This window comes from Phacochoerus africanus, chromosome 1 (assembly GCF_016906955.1).
Source record: "Phacochoerus africanus isolate WHEZ1 chromosome 1, ROS_Pafr_v1, whole genome shotgun sequence".
Taxonomy (NCBI): Eukaryota; Metazoa; Chordata; class Mammalia; order Artiodactyla; family Suidae; genus Phacochoerus; species Phacochoerus africanus.
In genome coordinates, this window is record NC_062544.1 from 82901230 (window position 1) to 82917715 (window position 16486).

General features: G+C 41.1%; 1 protein-coding gene across 2 annotated transcripts in view; it reads left to right on the plus strand.

Moving 5' to 3' along the window:
* Positions 1–1936: 1936 nt before the first annotated feature.
* The window catches only part of CAPN7 (calpain 7), a 48334-nt gene continuing 33784 nt past the window's right edge, over positions 1937–16486 (plus strand). The window contains exons 1-6 of one of the 2 annotated variants that reach the window (XM_047768483.1): positions 1937–2222; positions 4666–4774; positions 9732–9889; positions 11369–11436; positions 13914–14114; positions 16068–16154. In XM_047768483.1, coding sequence (XP_047624439.1) covers positions 2121–2222; positions 4666–4774; positions 9732–9889; positions 11369–11436; positions 13914–14114; positions 16068–16154 — 725 coding nt within the window. In that variant the 5' untranslated portion in view covers positions 1937–2120. The remainder of the gene's footprint in view (positions 2223–4665; positions 4775–9731; positions 9890–11368; positions 11437–13913; positions 14115–16067; positions 16155–16486) is intronic. The other variant, XM_047768474.1, reaches the window with a different exon arrangement.

The following is a 16486-nucleotide window of genomic DNA, read 5'->3' on the forward strand; positions in this document are numbered from 1 at the left end:
CACAAATCCAGGGAGAGCTAGAAAAACCCCCTTCAAGGGGAGATAGGAATTCTACAAGCTGAGATGAAAGGGGGAACAGTAGACACAGAAGCCCTCTTCTGAGTAAGCAAAACTGCATTCGTCTCCTGCAGCTTGGGGATCAGTTCCTGCAAATATCTTGGGAACACACCCTGAGCTCCAGTTCTAAGGAAACTTCTATTCTGTGTTAAGGAATTTTTGATTCATTCTTTAGAATCAAGATAGGGGAGGGTGTATTGAGTATATTTAGCAGGGGAGTGACTCACTCAACATTTTGAAATATTTATTCAACACCTACTCTGGACCAAAGCTTGGGCTTAATTCTGGGTTTAAACTGATAGAGACAGAAACCATCCCTGCTTCAGTTATTAAACTGTAGCAGCTAATAATGGGAAGCAAGCAGAGTCAAATTCTCCATCTGTGCTCTTTACAAGCATCCAATGAGATAGTTATTAACTTCACCAAATGTGAAGGAACAGTTATGGAAATTGCGTCCCATTTAAATGCAAGCCAACTGACTAAAAAATTTTTATTGAGATATAATGAAGGAAAATTAGAAGCATGCATTTAAAATGTACAGTGTAATAACAGGTCTTAACAAATGCATGTGTTTTTGGCATCACCTTCAAGACATAATACATTTCCATCGCCTCCAAAGATTCTCTTATCCGTTACCAAACATTGATGTGATTTTGTCACTGGATGAGTCCCCTGAGAGTGGGCTCTTGTTCAACACTAATAAATCAATTGTCCGAGGAGACACCTGACTGACAAAGCAAAAGACTGTTGAAAAGGGGCACTTCAGCAGAGAGCAGCAGGTAACAGAAACCAGGAGAACTACTCTGCCTTGTGGCACACACTCTCCGGTTTTTGTGGTAGTAGGCGGGGGCATCAGATTTCCAGATTGTCTTTGGCCAGTCACCTTGCTCCTGCCTTCATTTGTTCTGATCAAAGCCCTTCCTGATGGCTTATGCATCTCTTAGTCAAGGTAGTTTCCAGCATGAGTGTTTCCAGGAGGTTAGCAAGACATATTATAAACTGGAGTCTCCTGCCCTTCTTGGCCCCTCCTGAGCTTTCTCCAGGTTGGTTTTAGGCCCTTCACTGGTTTTGTGTTCTTTTGAAGCATCCTGATGTGGGAGACTTAAGCAAAGGTGTTACATCCTGTGTGGGAGACTTGAGCCGAGGTGCTACTATGGTGCTAGCCAGGGCAGGCGGTTTGGGTCCATGGTTCCCTAACAGCTTCACACGTTATTGATTAGATTCATCTTTTCTGGTGTTTCTTATAAACATAGTCACAGTTGTACTCTCTCATCTTAACATACAATGAATTTCGAGTTTTGTCAATATTGTGGTGTCTCTCACTAGTTTATTTTTATTATTGCTGAATACAGAGTTTTAACGAGAAAGACCATTAGCCAAGTTATCACCTAATTGAGTATTACAACAGCATTGTTAACCTAAGGATAAGTACACATGAAAATGTTATTACACAATTCAATCAGTACTATACCCTCGGAAAGTTATACAGGGTTAAAATTGAATTTGCGGCTATAAACTTATTAAAGAGTATCGCACAAGAATCCTATGTCTATTTCCCTAATTTTTGAAAAAGCAGCCCAGAAGATGGGAAGAGCTCTCCGGGAGCGGGTGGGAGGCGGGAGTGGGTAGAGCCCCGAAAAGCGCATGCGCCCCCCCCTCCCTAATCTGGCCAGCAACAGCCTCGCAGGGCACTACCACCTGCGTGTAGAGGGCGGAGGCAGCGTCCGCTCGGACGTGGCACCGGTTGCGTCGATCCAATCCTGGGCGCAGTGGCGGTCACGTGCACTCGGCCCCGCGGAGGCCGGGTCCTGCCCACCGCCCTCGGCGCCCGGGCTTCACGAACACGCCTTACCCGGCCGGCCGCGCTTGCGCAGTGGGACCGGTGGGTGGGGCGGGGAATGCGGCGGCAGTGGAGTTAGGCTGCTCGCAGGCTAGGAGCCGGATCTGTGCTGAGGGGCCGGCCGCTGTCCTTCCTCAGCCTCCGGAAGTGAGCTCCAGCATTTCTGCGCGGCCCGGGCCTCGCCTGGGCAGCAGGCGGCGGAGGACCTCGCCGCGGGGCCGCCATGGACGCGGCGGCGCTGGAACGGGATGCTGTGCAGTTCGCGCGGCTGGCGGTGCAGCGCGACCACGAAGGCCGCTACTCAGAGGCGGTGTTTTACTACAAGGTGGGCCCGGGGCGGGCCCAGGTGCTGGTTGATGGGCTTCGCATCGCATCACCGCTCTCGCTGTCCTTCGGGGGTGGGGGACGGTGGCCCCGCTGAGAGGCCAGGCCTGTCCCTGCCCCCGCCCCTGAGTCCTTCTCTTGGGCTTGGTAGCCTCTCCAGGGTCGGTTCCGTCCTGAAGGCGGGGCTGAGCTGTCAGCTCACTGGTTCTCACTGTCTTGGATGTACACGGAAACAGTGCATGCTCAGACGGACTCAGAAAGTCAGTTAAAAAGAATAAAACATCGGATATCCTAGCATTTGACCTGTATCTTTGTTTTTCTACGCCTATGTGTCTACACACCTTTAAAAAAAAACCAAAATCGTACTGTTTATACTGTTTTAATCTTCTCATTGAAACTTTTAAAAAGTTATGAATTTTTTTAAGATTCATAATATTACCTTGTTAGTGGATGCATTCTATAGCTGTGTCTTGGTGTATTTACAAACTCTTCCGGTCATTTTATGTTCATTTATGAACATTTATATTTTGATCTTCAGCATCATAATATCCTTATGCTTTACATGTTTCTTTGATATTTCATTTGGATAATTATTGGGGCCAGAATTATTAAAGACTAGGAGCTTCACAGTCCACTCTTTGCTCCCTAATCCTGAGGATTTGCAAACACAACTGTCTCGCTGCAGTCTTGCCCTGCGCCTCCCTGCTGAGGTAGCTGTATCTTCTTGATATTACTACCTTTTCTTTTAGAAGGAATGTCGACTGATTATACAGTAGTAGTAACTTTTTCCTATAAACGTATATGCTGTCATTAACGTGTGGTTTTTTTTCAGATTAATATTTAATTGCCTTTATAATCTAGAGACTTTTGATGTGTTTTAGAATCATTCCTTTTGGACTTTTTGTTGACAATTTCATGAGAGTGCTATTTAAAAAGTAAAACTCTGTTTTAGTTTTGTGAAATAACTGACCAATGTTTGTAGGTGAAAATAGTGCCATTTGAAATAGCTAAGGCAAAAGAAAATACTGTGCAGTGTGCCTCTTGTTTTGCTGTAAGATTTGCTTGTTACTATGAAGAATTTCTTTTCCTTGAGAGTCAGAAAAGTGGTTGTGCTTGTAGGAGCTGTTTATGTAAACTATCAGATATTTAGTGTTTTCTGTCTTCATACTCTTCTAAAAGGGGTTCCTTAATTGTTAGTCACTTTCAAGTATAAATGAAATGAGTAAAATAAAGTTGATGCCAACAGTTTTAAAAATTGGCTGTAATATTTACATATAAGGTTATATTTTCCTCTCTCCCCTGAGATATCTGAATTACTGAAATCTGAGGAAAACGTATTTTTTCTATCCCCAATTTCAATTTGGACCAAAACTTTACTCTTCTTATTGATTTTGTAGTTTGAAGGAAACAACGCCAGCTCTCATAACTGGATCAGTGGGTGGCTTCTTTGGATCCAGATAATCAGGCATGAGGTTCTTTGAAGTACACTTGCTTAGGTTACTGCAGAGAAGGTGGTAGTACTTGGGAAAGTCTCTCTGTGGACTTTCTGTGTGGTAGCATTGGTCACCCTCTCAGAATGCTGATGGTGAGAATGAAGGCATTTCCTCACTAGCCACAGCCTAACTGGCTGAAGAAGTTATGGAATAGTGGCAAGACAAATCCAGATTTTCTTAATTAAAATGTTTATTTTATACAACTGAAATCTACCATACAGTGTGTCCCCCCTTGACAATATTTTCTGTAGAGGAAAAGATTTTCTTTCCACTGTGAGATAACCTTTAAAATCTTTTTTATTGATGTTTAGTTTTATTGATTATTATCTGTTCTGATGCATTCAAGACTCAGTTCACTTTTTTGGGGTGTATAATTTCGAGTCTGACCTGTTGCATAAATAAAAAAGAAAAGGAGTTCCTGTTAAGAATCTTGCTAGTATCCATGAGGATGCAGGTTAGATCCCTGGCCTCACTCAGGGGGTTAAAGGATCCGGCATTGCCTCGAGTTGTGGTGTAGGTCACAGACATGGCTTGGATCTGGCATTGCTGTGGTTGTGATATAGGCCAGCAGCTCCAGCTCCAGTTAGACCCCTGGCCTGGGAACTTCCGTATGCTGCGGGTGCAGCCCTAAAAAGACAAAAAAAAAAAGAGAGAAAGAAAAAAACATATAAACCACAGCTATTCTAAGAAAATGTTTACAATGACTTTCTTCTATTTGACTTCATACATTTTCAACAGTATGAGAAAATTGAGAGTATTCAGAACCGAGAAAAGGTATTGAAGGATTCTATAACTCATTTACTTTATCAAAATATTACTGCTATCTTAAAGACATTCTTGTTTTGTCATTCGTAGAAAGCAGTAGTGAGTTAGAAAGTGGTAAAAAAATTCAAATTATAACTCATCTGTTAGATTCCCTTGAATTCTTTTTTTTTTTTTTTTAATTTTTAGGAAGCTGCACAAGCCTTAATTTATGCTGAGATGGCAGGATCAAGCCTAGAACACATTCAAGAAAAAATAAATGAATATCTGGAAAGAGTGCAGGCTCTACATTCAGCAGGTTGGTAAAGGACTTCACTGTATCACTGTACTTTTTTTTTTCCTCTCTCCCATCACATCTTACTTTTCCCACATATTCTCTTTCTTTTTTATTTTCATCTTTGATTCTTGATCCTTATTCTCTTGCTGCTCATTCCTCTTTGGATAGTCACATTTTTAAAAATCATAATATGGAAATAAGTGATACATCTGTGAAGAGGAGCCTTAGAGGTGATAGAGGCCAGCCTCCTAATTTCCCAGCAGATGAGGATGAATTATCTACCTTCTAACAGTGTATCATGGGCAGCGTCAGGATTAGGACCCTAGTTCAAGTCTGCTTTTAAATATCTGTCACATGCCCTCTCCTGCTATTAAAATTAAATGACTCCTCCTCTTTAGTGTCTAAAGACTTTAGCAGTGGGTTCACAGTCTTTACTGTATCATTATCCTCAACCTTAAGACCTTAGCTAAACTCTTTTTTAAAATGGTATCTTGGAAAAGCAACATGTAAGTAGAGTCCTGGAACAACTTGTATTTATTTTTGTAAACAGTGTGGCAAATGGCTGTGAAACAAGTACACAGGCTATGTGATTGCTGTTCTCTTAGAGGTAAATGGCTCCTGGTAAAATCTGCTGTTCACATGGGTAGAAAAGAAAATGACCATCTACTGACACTTTGTTTTAGAAAAGCGTTCATGTTACTAAGGGCTCTTTTTAACCACTTTTTTGTTGTGGCTGTATAATAAAGCCACAAGCTTAGGGGAGGCTTTACTTTCTTTTTTTTTTTTTTTGTCTTTTGTCTTTTTAGGGCCGCACCCGTGGCATATGGACGTTCCCAGGCTAGGGGTCGAATCAGAGCTACAGCTACTGGCCTGTGCCACAGCAACACACAGGATCCGAGCCATGTCTGCGACTTACACTACTCACGGCAATGCCGGATCCTTAACCCACTGAACGAGGCCAGGGATCGAACCTGCCACCTCATGGTAACTAGCCAGGTTCGTTAACCACTGAGCCACAACAAGAACTCCAGGGGAGGCTTTACTTTTCACCACTCATTTTGAGGACATATGAGCAGTTTCAAGCTCATAGTTAGGATAAAGTTGATTTGATCATTGGATTTCTTGTTAGGACAATCTCCTTACAGACATGGTAGTTTCATTTAAAACAGTGTGCAGAAATGGCATGCATTGAAAAGTGGTCTGCCTGTGCACCAGGACCTCATGTAGTGCAAAGTTACACTGATTCATGTATTCAGAATGCCATGTAATTCAAAGGCACTTCATCTTCCCAGCTAAGTAAATGAAGTTCTTAAACTTATAAAATGTGGTGTTTATATTAGGCACAGAATGAGCTCTAATCTCTTGGAGCGTGAACACTTGCCAGTGAAACAGAAGTTCAAAAAGGATTTCTAAGCATAGTAAACCTTGGAATTCCCATCTTGGCTCACTGGAAATGAACCTGACTAGTATCCATGAGGACACATTCAATCTCTGGCCTTGTTCAGTGGCTTAAGGATCCAGTGTTGCTGTGAGCTGTGGTGCAGGTTGCAGACGCAGCTCGGATCTGGCACTGTTGTGGCTGTGGCATAGGCCAGAGGTTACAGCTCTCATTTGACCCCTAGCCTGGGAACCTCCATATGCCATGGTATGGCCCTGAAAAGATTTCAAATAAGTAAATAAATAAAGCATAATATACCTTAAATGTTTTGTCAGCTTTTTGACTTATTTTGTTCAAGAAGTAGAATGTAATCTGGTGAATTAAATGGTTTACTTAAATATCGTATTATCATTTCAAGCAGAAGAGTCCTTTATCAAATAAAAATCTTGTTCAGAACCCCAGTTCTTCTTTTTTTTTTTTTTTTTTTTGCTTTTTAGGGCTGTACCCGCAACATATGGAAGTTCCCAGGCTAGGGGTCCAATCTGAGGTGCAGCTTCGGGCCACAGCCACAGCAACTCGAGATCTGAGCCACATCTACAACCTGTACCACAGCTCGCAGAAATGCCGGATCCTTAACCCACTGATCAAGGCCAGGGATCCAGCCTGCGTCCTCATGGGTACTAGTCGGGTTCGTTACTGCTGACCCATGGCAGGAACTCCCCAAAACCCCAGCTTTTAAAATATGAAATCTGCTGACAGTCAGGTGACTTGAGAGATGGGTTGACTTTTGGTTTGGGGAAAGGTAACCCAGCTTGAAATTCTCCAGTGTAGTTTAAAAAAACTCAAGACTCAGAATTAAAAGATCCGAGTTGAGGAAGTTCCCATCGCGGCTCAGCAGTTAACAAATCTCACTGGCATCCATGAGGATGTGGGTTTGCTCCCTGGCTTTGCTCAGTGGGTTAAGGATCTGGCATTGCCGTGAGCTGTGGTATAGGTCACAGACGTGGCTTGGATCTGATGTGGCTGGGGCTGTGGCACAGGCTGGCAGCTATAGCTCTGATTCGACCCTTAGTCTGGGAACCTCCATACGCCATGGGTGCAGCCATAAAAAAGCAAAAATAAATAAATAAATAAATAAAAGATCTAAGTTGAGTTCCTGCCCTTCTACTTTTAGCTATGAAACTTGAGGCTAGATAGTCATTCTCAACTAGAATCGATTTTTGCCCTTCGGGAGACATTTGACAATGCCTGGAGAGATTTCTGATTTTTTATGCCAGGGGGTGCAGTATGCTGCTAGCATCAGGTTGGATAGAGAGCAGAGATAGTGCTACAGGGAAGAGCCTACAGTGCATAGGATTGTCCACAGCAAAAAATTACCCCGCTGAAAACGTGAGTGGTGCCAAGGCTGAGAAACCTTGAGCTAGACAGTTTAACATTTATTCTATAAATGGGTTTAGTACATACTTTAGTGTGTTACTGAGGGTTGTAGTTTTTAAAAGATTAAACTCAATTTTGAGACAATTTAAAGCTTTTAAAAATAACAATTTTATTGAGATATATTTCATATACCATAAAATACACCTTTTTATAGTGTACAATTCAGTGGTTTTTAGTGTATTCCCAGAGTCGTGCAACTATCACCACTCTCTAATTTCGGAATATTTTTGTCACCCTAAAAGAAACCTCTTATTTAGTCACTCCCTATTCTCCCCACCCCCTGGGCCCTAGCAACCACTAATCTATTTTCTGTCTCCATGGATTTGTCTATTATGGATAGTTCAGGTAAATGGAATCATCCAGTATGTGGCCTTTTGTGTCTGGCTTCTTTTATTTAGCATAATGTGTTCAGAGTTTTTCCATGTTGTAGCATATATCAGTGCTTCATTTTTCTTTATGGTTACTTTTGTATTAATATACCACATTTTATTTATCCATTCATCAGTTGATGGACATTGGCTTGGTTCCAGTTTTTGGCTTTTATGAATAACGCTCTTCTGATCACTTGTTCATAAGTTTGGGTGGGGACATATATTTTCAGTTCTCTTAGATATAAACCCAGAAGTAGAATTGCTAGGTCATAGGGTAGCTTAATATCTAACTTTTTGAGGAACTGCTAAACTGTTTTCCAAAGTGGCTATATGATTTTATAGTTCTACCAGCAATATATGAGGGTCCCATTTCCTTCACATCTGTATCAACAGTTGTTATTTTCTGTCTTTTTTATTTTAGCCACCCTAGTGGGTGTAAACTGGTATCTTATTGTGAATTTGATGTGCAGTTCCTTGATGGCTGATGATGTTGAGCATCTTTCATGTGCCAGTTGGCCCTTTGAATACCTGTCTGCTCTGGCAAAATGGTTATATGGATCCTTTGCTCTTTGTATAAGTCAGGTTCTGCAGAGAAACAGAACCATTGGGGTGTATATAAAGAGGTTTATTATGAGGAATTGGCTCATGTAATTATGGAGGCTAATAAGTCCTACTATCCACCCTCTGCAAGCTGGAGCCCCGGGAAAGCCGGTGGTGTGGTTCACTCCAGGTCCAAAGGCCTGAGACCTGGGTTGCTGATGTGAGTTCCAGTCCAAGGGCAAGAGAAAACCAGTGTATCAGCTTGAGCAGTCCTGCAGTGAGGGCAGATTCTCCTTCCCCTTCTGCCTGTTGCTCAGTTCAGGCCAACAGTGGATTAGATGATGCTCACCCACACCGGGGAGGGCTGTCCACTTTCAGCACCAATTCAAATGCCAGTTTTATTCAGAAACATCCTCACAGACTACCCAGAAGTCTTGTTTAGCCAAAAAGCTGGGTAACCTATGGACTAGTCACATCAACACAAGTTGATGACATCATCAATCCTCACCCCTGTTTTAAATTGGGCTTGTCTTTTTATTAGATGCAGGTCCTTCGTGGGTATGTATCTTTATGTTAGGGACAAACCCTTATTTCAGGAGTTCTCATTGTGTTGCAGTGGAAACGGATCCGACTAGGAACCATGAGGTTGTGGGTTTGATGTTTGGCTTCGCTCAGTGGGTTAAGGATCTGGTGTTGCTATGAAGTGTGGTGTAGGTCACAGATGCAGCTTGGACCTGGCGTTGCTGTGGCTCTGGCATAGGCCAGCAGTTGTAGTTTCAATTCGACCCCTAGCCTGGGAACCTCCATGCCACAGGTGTGGCCCTAAAAAGACGAAAGACAAAAAACAAAACAAAACACGCATATTTCAAAGAGCAGTAAGAGTATATGATCGCTTATTCTGGATCCAGATGAATAGGAAACAGCATGAATTTTATCATCAAGGTCTAGTATATTATAACTATTATCTGTACTGAAAAAAATTTTTAATTACTTTGAAACATAATTGAGTTTCTTTAGATTTATTATTTTCCACTTTTTTTTTTGTGGGATGGGTGTGTGAGAGGAGGACTCCTATGTTTTTTAAACAAAGAAAGTGCTGATAGGGGCAAAAATTTAGGGAAAAAATTTTTAAAGGATTTTTGCTAAGCTTTTTAAATGAAGGATAAAGAATGTAGTAAAATGGTTATGTTGTTCCCTGTGATACATATATATGTGTAATAATTTCTTTGGTGTGACTCTTTTTCTATCCCAGTTCAGTCAAAGAGTGCGGATCCTTTGAAATCAAAACATCAGTTGGACTTAGAACGGGCTCATTTCCTTGTTACGCAAGCTTTTGATGAAGATGAAAAAGGGAATGTTGAAGATGCTATAGAATTGTATACAGAAGCTGTAGATCTCTGTCTGAAAACTGTATGTATAATAGCTACAAGTTACATTGGTGGAATTGTACTAAGAAATTTCTCCCCTTACTAGTAAATTTCACTTAATTCTTTAAAGAAAACAAACCGTCCTATTATTACAAATGAAACTAAGTTACTCCTCCTTAAAAGATAATGAAGGAGTTCCCGTTGTGGTTCAGTGGTAATGAATCCGACCAGTATGTATGAGGATGCATGTTCCATCCCTGGCCTCAATCAGTGGGTTAAGGATCCAGCGTTGCCATGAGCTGTGGTGTATGTAGGTCACAGATCAGACTCGGATCCTGCATTTCTGTAGCTGTGGTGCGGGCCAGCAGCTGCAGCTCTGATTTGACCCCTAGCCTGAAAACCTCCATATGCCGCGGGTGAGGCCCTAAAAGAAAGCAAAAAAAAAAAAAAAAAAAGATAGTGAACAGTAGAAATGAATAATGGATTTTAACATCTTGTTCAAAATTTGGCAGTATTGAGATCAAGTCATTAGGCAATTGTTTTTTAAATTACAGGTGCCATTTTTAACCTTTTTATACCCATATAACTAAAGTAAATTTATTACAGGAAGAATTCACCATCACAAATCTATGAATTTAAAATAAACATCCCCCTGTTTTTGGTTTTATACACTTAGAACCGAGCTAATGGTTTGGGAGAGCTTTATTAATGCAGTGTAAAGTCCGTCTGTTGTGTAGTCTTTACTGCCTCCTGAGGAGCTCCAAGAAGCATCTAGTATTTGAGAGCAGCTCATTTGGCAGGTGGATGTGGTGACATGGGCAAGAGTGGTATTCTCAGTATATTGATCAGAGTACTGGCTCTCTGTTCAAGGTCTTTTGTTCAGAGGAACATCTAGCTTCATGTATGTAGGTAACTGAGCCTGCGAGTAAATGCTAGTCTGTTTTTATTTTGTTTAGTTATATAAATTTCAATGTACAGCATTATTCCACATCCGTATACACTTCAAAGTGGTCACCACCACAGCCTAGTTACCTTCCATCCCTGTACAGTTGACCTCTTCACCCACTTTGCCCATCCCCCCAACCCCCTTCCGCTCTGGAAGCCACTCCTCTGTTCTGTCTCTCTGAGTTTGTTTTTGTGTTATTGTTTGTTTATTTGTTTTGTCTTTTAGGTTCCACATATGAGTGAAATCCTGTGGTACCTGTCTTTCTCCTCCTGACTATGTCACTTAGTGCAGTAGCCCTACTCTCCCCAGGTTCCTGATGCCCAGCCTTATGTGGCACTGTGATTATATGGTTGTGATCCAGTTATCACCTGCCCACATTTATTGGTTTTAGACTTTACCTTAGTAATGAGCGCTCAGCACAGTTTGAAATGTTACCTTGAAGGATGAAAATACAATGTCTTGGTTGATTCCCTCATAATTTTAAGAAGTGTAATGTACATTGTAAATTCTTCTTGCTTAGAATTATCATGGGTGAAGCACATTAATAATTGTACCTTGGAATGTCTTTCTTTCAAGTCTTATGAGACTGCTGATAAAACTCTGCAAAATAAACTGAAACAGTTGGCTCGACAAGCACTGGACAGGTGAGTTTTGGTCCCTTGAGTTCTTATCCTTGGATAGCAGTGTGCTGTGTCACTTCACTGAAACAGGTTTATCTGCATGTGAGGTGGAGTTCGTGGTAACAAACCTGGGATCCAGAGCAAGTCTGCCTTCTTTCTCCAAGTAAATTTGTTCCTCTCTTGTTCCCTGCTGCTTTTTCCACATGTCACTTTGGCTCATTAGATGATAAACTACTCAGGGGAGCAGAGGAGTTTCACCTGTGTCCTCATCCCTGCTTGAAACTCAAAAAACAAGTCAGTCAAGAATCATTTTATTTAGTTTTTGCTGGGTCTAAAACAAAAATGAGGAGTTCCCATGGCTCAGTGGTTAATGAACCCAACTAATATCCATGAGGACACGGGTTCAATCCCTGGCCTCGCTCAGGGGTTAAGGATCTGGCATTGCTGTGGCTGTGGCGTAGGCTGGCAGCTGTAGCTCCAATTCAACCCCTAGCCTGGCAACCTCCATATGCTGTGGATGCAGCCCTAAAAGACAAGACAAAAAATTAATTAATTAATTAAAAAATGAATATGGCATTTGAAATGGAAGGCTTCCCTTCCATTGTGTAATTTCAGACTTCCAAAGAGGAGAATTTCCAGTGAGCCTTCCAGTGCTACTACTGGAAATGGAGAAATTGAGAGTGAGCCACCATGTACATACTCCAGGTCGTGCATGTGTATAGCTCCCTCCATGCATTGCTCTTTAATGAGGCATGCCCTCTCTGTTCTTTTTTTTTTTTTTTTTAGTGTTTTTAGGGCCACACTCATGGCATATGGAGGTTTACTTGCTAGGGTTTGAATTGGAGCTGTAGCTGCTGGCCTGCAGCACAGCCATAGCAGTGCCAGATCCAAGCCACGTCTGTGACCTATACCACAGCTCATGGTCACGCTGGATCCTTAACCCACTGAACGAGGCCAGGGATTGAACCCACATCCTCATGAATACCAGCTGGGTTCCTTACTGCTGAGCCACAGGGGAACTCCTCCTTTCTATTTAAAATTGAATCTCCTCCCGTACTTTCATTCTGCTTACTCTGTTCTAATGTTCTTTCCCAAAACTCCTATTACTTTCTAAGGTATATGAGATTTACTAGTGTATCAAATTTGTTACTAATGTCTGTGTTCCTTCCAGCCCCCCAAACACAAGCTCTGTGAGGGCAGAGAATTTTGTCTTTGTTCAGTGCTTTATCCAGGTACCTAGCAGAGCGCCAGACATACAGAAGGTACTCTCTAGGTGTTTGTTGAAAGAATGAATGGATTTGCACCAGAGAATTATACCTCTTGTATAGACAAAGCGTTACAGACAAAGGAAAAGGGTGGAAATGACATTTATAGTTGTAGCATGAATTAATAAAACATCTCCTTTCGAGGTTCAGACTAGGTAGCTGTGCTACCCCGGCCCTTCTTTTTTTTATTGAGGTATAACTGTTCTCCCTCCTTTTCATTACCATCATATAGCATTTAGTTTGTTTCTCCACATTAATGAAGATGTAGGCCCTTGATGTATAGTTGTCTTCTCCATTTTGACTTCTTTCACCAGTCAGAAGCATAGGTGGCTTTCATTACATATGTGGGTAACCCATCTAGTATCTCTAAGTTGCATCCTCAGCACAGGGGCATCAGTCAGTCATGGGCACCTTTGAGGATCTGTTCAAAAGAATGGATACACTCTAGAAAAAAGGTACATAACATTTATTTATTTATTTATTTTGCATGTAGTTTCAGAGCATTTGCAAGACTCCTAAGTCTCATATATGGACCTCAGATTAATGACTTCTGTGTTTGAGCTTGTTAGTTCTTTGACAGATGGAAGTCCAAATTCCTTTAAATATCAAGTGATGCCTTCTATGATCTAATCCCTGCCACTGGCCTCACCTCCTGCTGCCTCTCTTTGCACTGTTCACAGGGGCTCCCTCCTTTGCTCACTGCTGCTTCACATGTCTGCATGTGTGCACATCTTTTGCTGTACTTTGAACCCTTCTCCACTCCCCAGGTGAATTCTTCTGGACTCTAACATCAATTCATAAAAATGTTCACTGACTCATTATTTTTCCAACGTTAAGTCAGTAACTTCTGCTGTGCATTTGCCCATGTGGGATTTTTCCAGCCTCACATCTGTCACTTTTGATGCAGTTGTCTTTCTTTTCCCACAAAACTAGGAGCACCTTGAGAGCAGGGGTTCTTCCATACATTCTTGTATCCTCCTTACCTTACATTCTATCTGACATGCTACAAATGTTCAATTAATGTTGTCAGTGGAATATTACTTGCAAAAAATAATATATATTCACCTTACTTTTGGGAATAGCTTGAGTAGTGAATTGTTGACTAGTATGTAAGAATTTTATATACTGATATTATATTAGGGATGCTCGACTGGTTCTTGAGATAAATTTTGTGTTCTGGAAAATTTTAATGTGAGAAAAACTAGAATGGTTTTTCTGTACCTCTCTCTGTTATAGAGCGGAAGCATTGAGTGAGCCTTTAACAAAGCCATTATGCAAAGTCAAGGCAACGAATATTAAACCAAAGCCACCTCCAACAAGAACACATTTTCCTCTAGGAACTAATCCCTTCCAGGAAAGACCTCAGCCGTTTATAAGTCCACAGTCATGTGATGCACAAGGACAGAGATATACAGCAGAAGAAATAGAAGTTCTCAGGTAAATCAGTTTAGGATTCATTGTAATGAACAAGTTTGTTAACATAATCAGTGCTCTAAATATTATTCTTGTTAGGCTTGCTGAGTTGTAGTTACACCTTTGTTATAGTGTGTCATGCTATTATGTAATTATAAATTATTTTGTCATTGTCACAACTTGGAATAGTTGAAATTTGTTCTAATATACCTTCATATTCACATTTCCATTAGACATAGTTTTATCTGAAAATCCTAGCATTCTTCAAAATTGAATAATAAAAGTTATGGGGCAAAGTAGAGCTGTGGCAGACTGTTCATCATCTTTGCCACCTTGTGACCAGAGCTCTAACGGGGAAAAAATTGTTACCTTGAAGTAGCAGTCTAGGCCAAAGGCAGCAAAGGGCAGTCTTAAACTCTGAATGGTTTTTTACATTTCTTTAAAGAGATGTAAAAAAGAAAATAGAAGAGGCCCAGAATATGTGACAGAGACCTCACTGCAAAGCCAAAACTTATATACTGTCTGGCCCCTGACAGAAAAGGTTTACCAGCCTCTGGGCTGGGAAGCCAGCTCAGTGTCTGGAAGCAGCCTCAGGGGATATTATAAATACAGAACCCCAGAGGCCGTGGAAATCCTTGACTGCATTTTGAGCCAGTGTGGCCGCTTTTCCCTTGGGCTCTAGCCTGCTCAGAGCTATACACTTAGTGAAGTTGGCAGAGGGGTTCCTTCCTTTGTGGCAGCCATTTGAATACATTTTTCTCTCTTTTCCAGCTGAAGATTTTAATTTTACTCCTACTAATTTGGTCCTCTTTGCCTAAGAAAAAAATGTGTATGAACCAATACAACACAAAGCAGGACAGAAAGGGTGGTTTTGACCTGAGAGACATTAACATTTAACAGTCTGGCTACTTAAGCATCCCCATGCTCCCTGCTGCACACATTTGAAATTCCACACTACAGTTAGAACGACTTTGTATTTCTGCCTAACAAGATGTAGCTATCCTTCATGTAAGTACAAAGCTGTCATCATTCCAGAATAAGGTTACACACAGCTATCCTTCACCTGCTGTATTAATTTGTCTTCAAATTCAGTTACAGTCTCACTGAGTATTGTTACCTAGAGACTGAATTATGAAGTTAGCCCCCAACTCCTTCTAAATAAAACGAAGGAAAGAAACAGAAAGAGGGGTTCCCGTCGTGGTGCAGTGGTTAACGAATCCAACTAGGAACCATGAGGTTTCAGGTTTGATCCCTGGCCTCACTCAGTGGGTTAAGGATCCAGCGTTGCTGTGAGCTGTGGTGTAGACAAGGCTCGGATCCTGCCTTTCTGTGGCTCTGGCATAGACCAGCGGCTACATCTCCGATTAGACCCCTAGCCTGGGAACCAACATATGCTGCGGGTGCGGCCCTCAAAAAGACAAGACAAAAAAAAAAAGGAAAGAGAAAGAAATAGCTAATATATGCAAATACACAAAATAAAAAGAGAATGTGCAAAGCTTCTACAAACCACATTTCTTTAATTTGTTAAGAGGCCATAACTGTTATCTGTGCAGCTTCCTTCTTTACTACCTGGTCCTTATTCTCATAACCAAAAAATATAAAGAACGTATTTCTCAGAATTATAAATGTCATGTTTTTTAAAGCTCCAAATAACTAAACAACTACTTTCTCTCTTGGGCCTAGGATCCAGTTTGCTTTGTGTCCTGTGACACTTTCAGTACCTCTAGCATAGGTCTACCTTGAGATGGTTTTTTTGTTGTAAAGGATATTAGTCTTAAAAGAATAACTGAATTGAATTGGATCAGTTATTTTCTAGTATTCAAGTACTTTGTGAAAATTTTGTTTAAAGTTATCAACATTACATAAGATTGTCAATTTTATTACAGTACCATACATGCCATTTTAAGGAGTTTAAATAATATTGGTAATTAAGGCCAACTTCAACATTTACTTTAGTTTTTTCCTTTTGTTTTAAAGGACAACATCAAAAATAAATGGTATAGAATATGTTCCTTTCATGAATATTGATCTGCGGGAACGTTTTGCCTATCCAATGCCTTTCTGGTAAGTAAGCACAATCGCAATTTTTACTTTCAAGATTGTTTTAATTTTTCAGTATGTTACCTTGTCCTCTGAAGTCCAACTAAATTCATAGCCTTGAAATTAACATTTGTAATAAAATTTGATTGGAAAAGAGGTGTGGCTATGGGAAGGCCATGGGGAAATGTTGAGAGAGTGCCTCTGGGCAGTTTCCCAGTCATGGGATGTGTGGGTCTCCTTTTGCCTGACGTTACACTCACAGTGTGTCCCACTGTATTTGGCACAAGGTACCTGGCACAAGTCGATGAATGTTTGTCCATTTGGTGTTGGATCACAGCAGAAATGCAAGTCAGCAG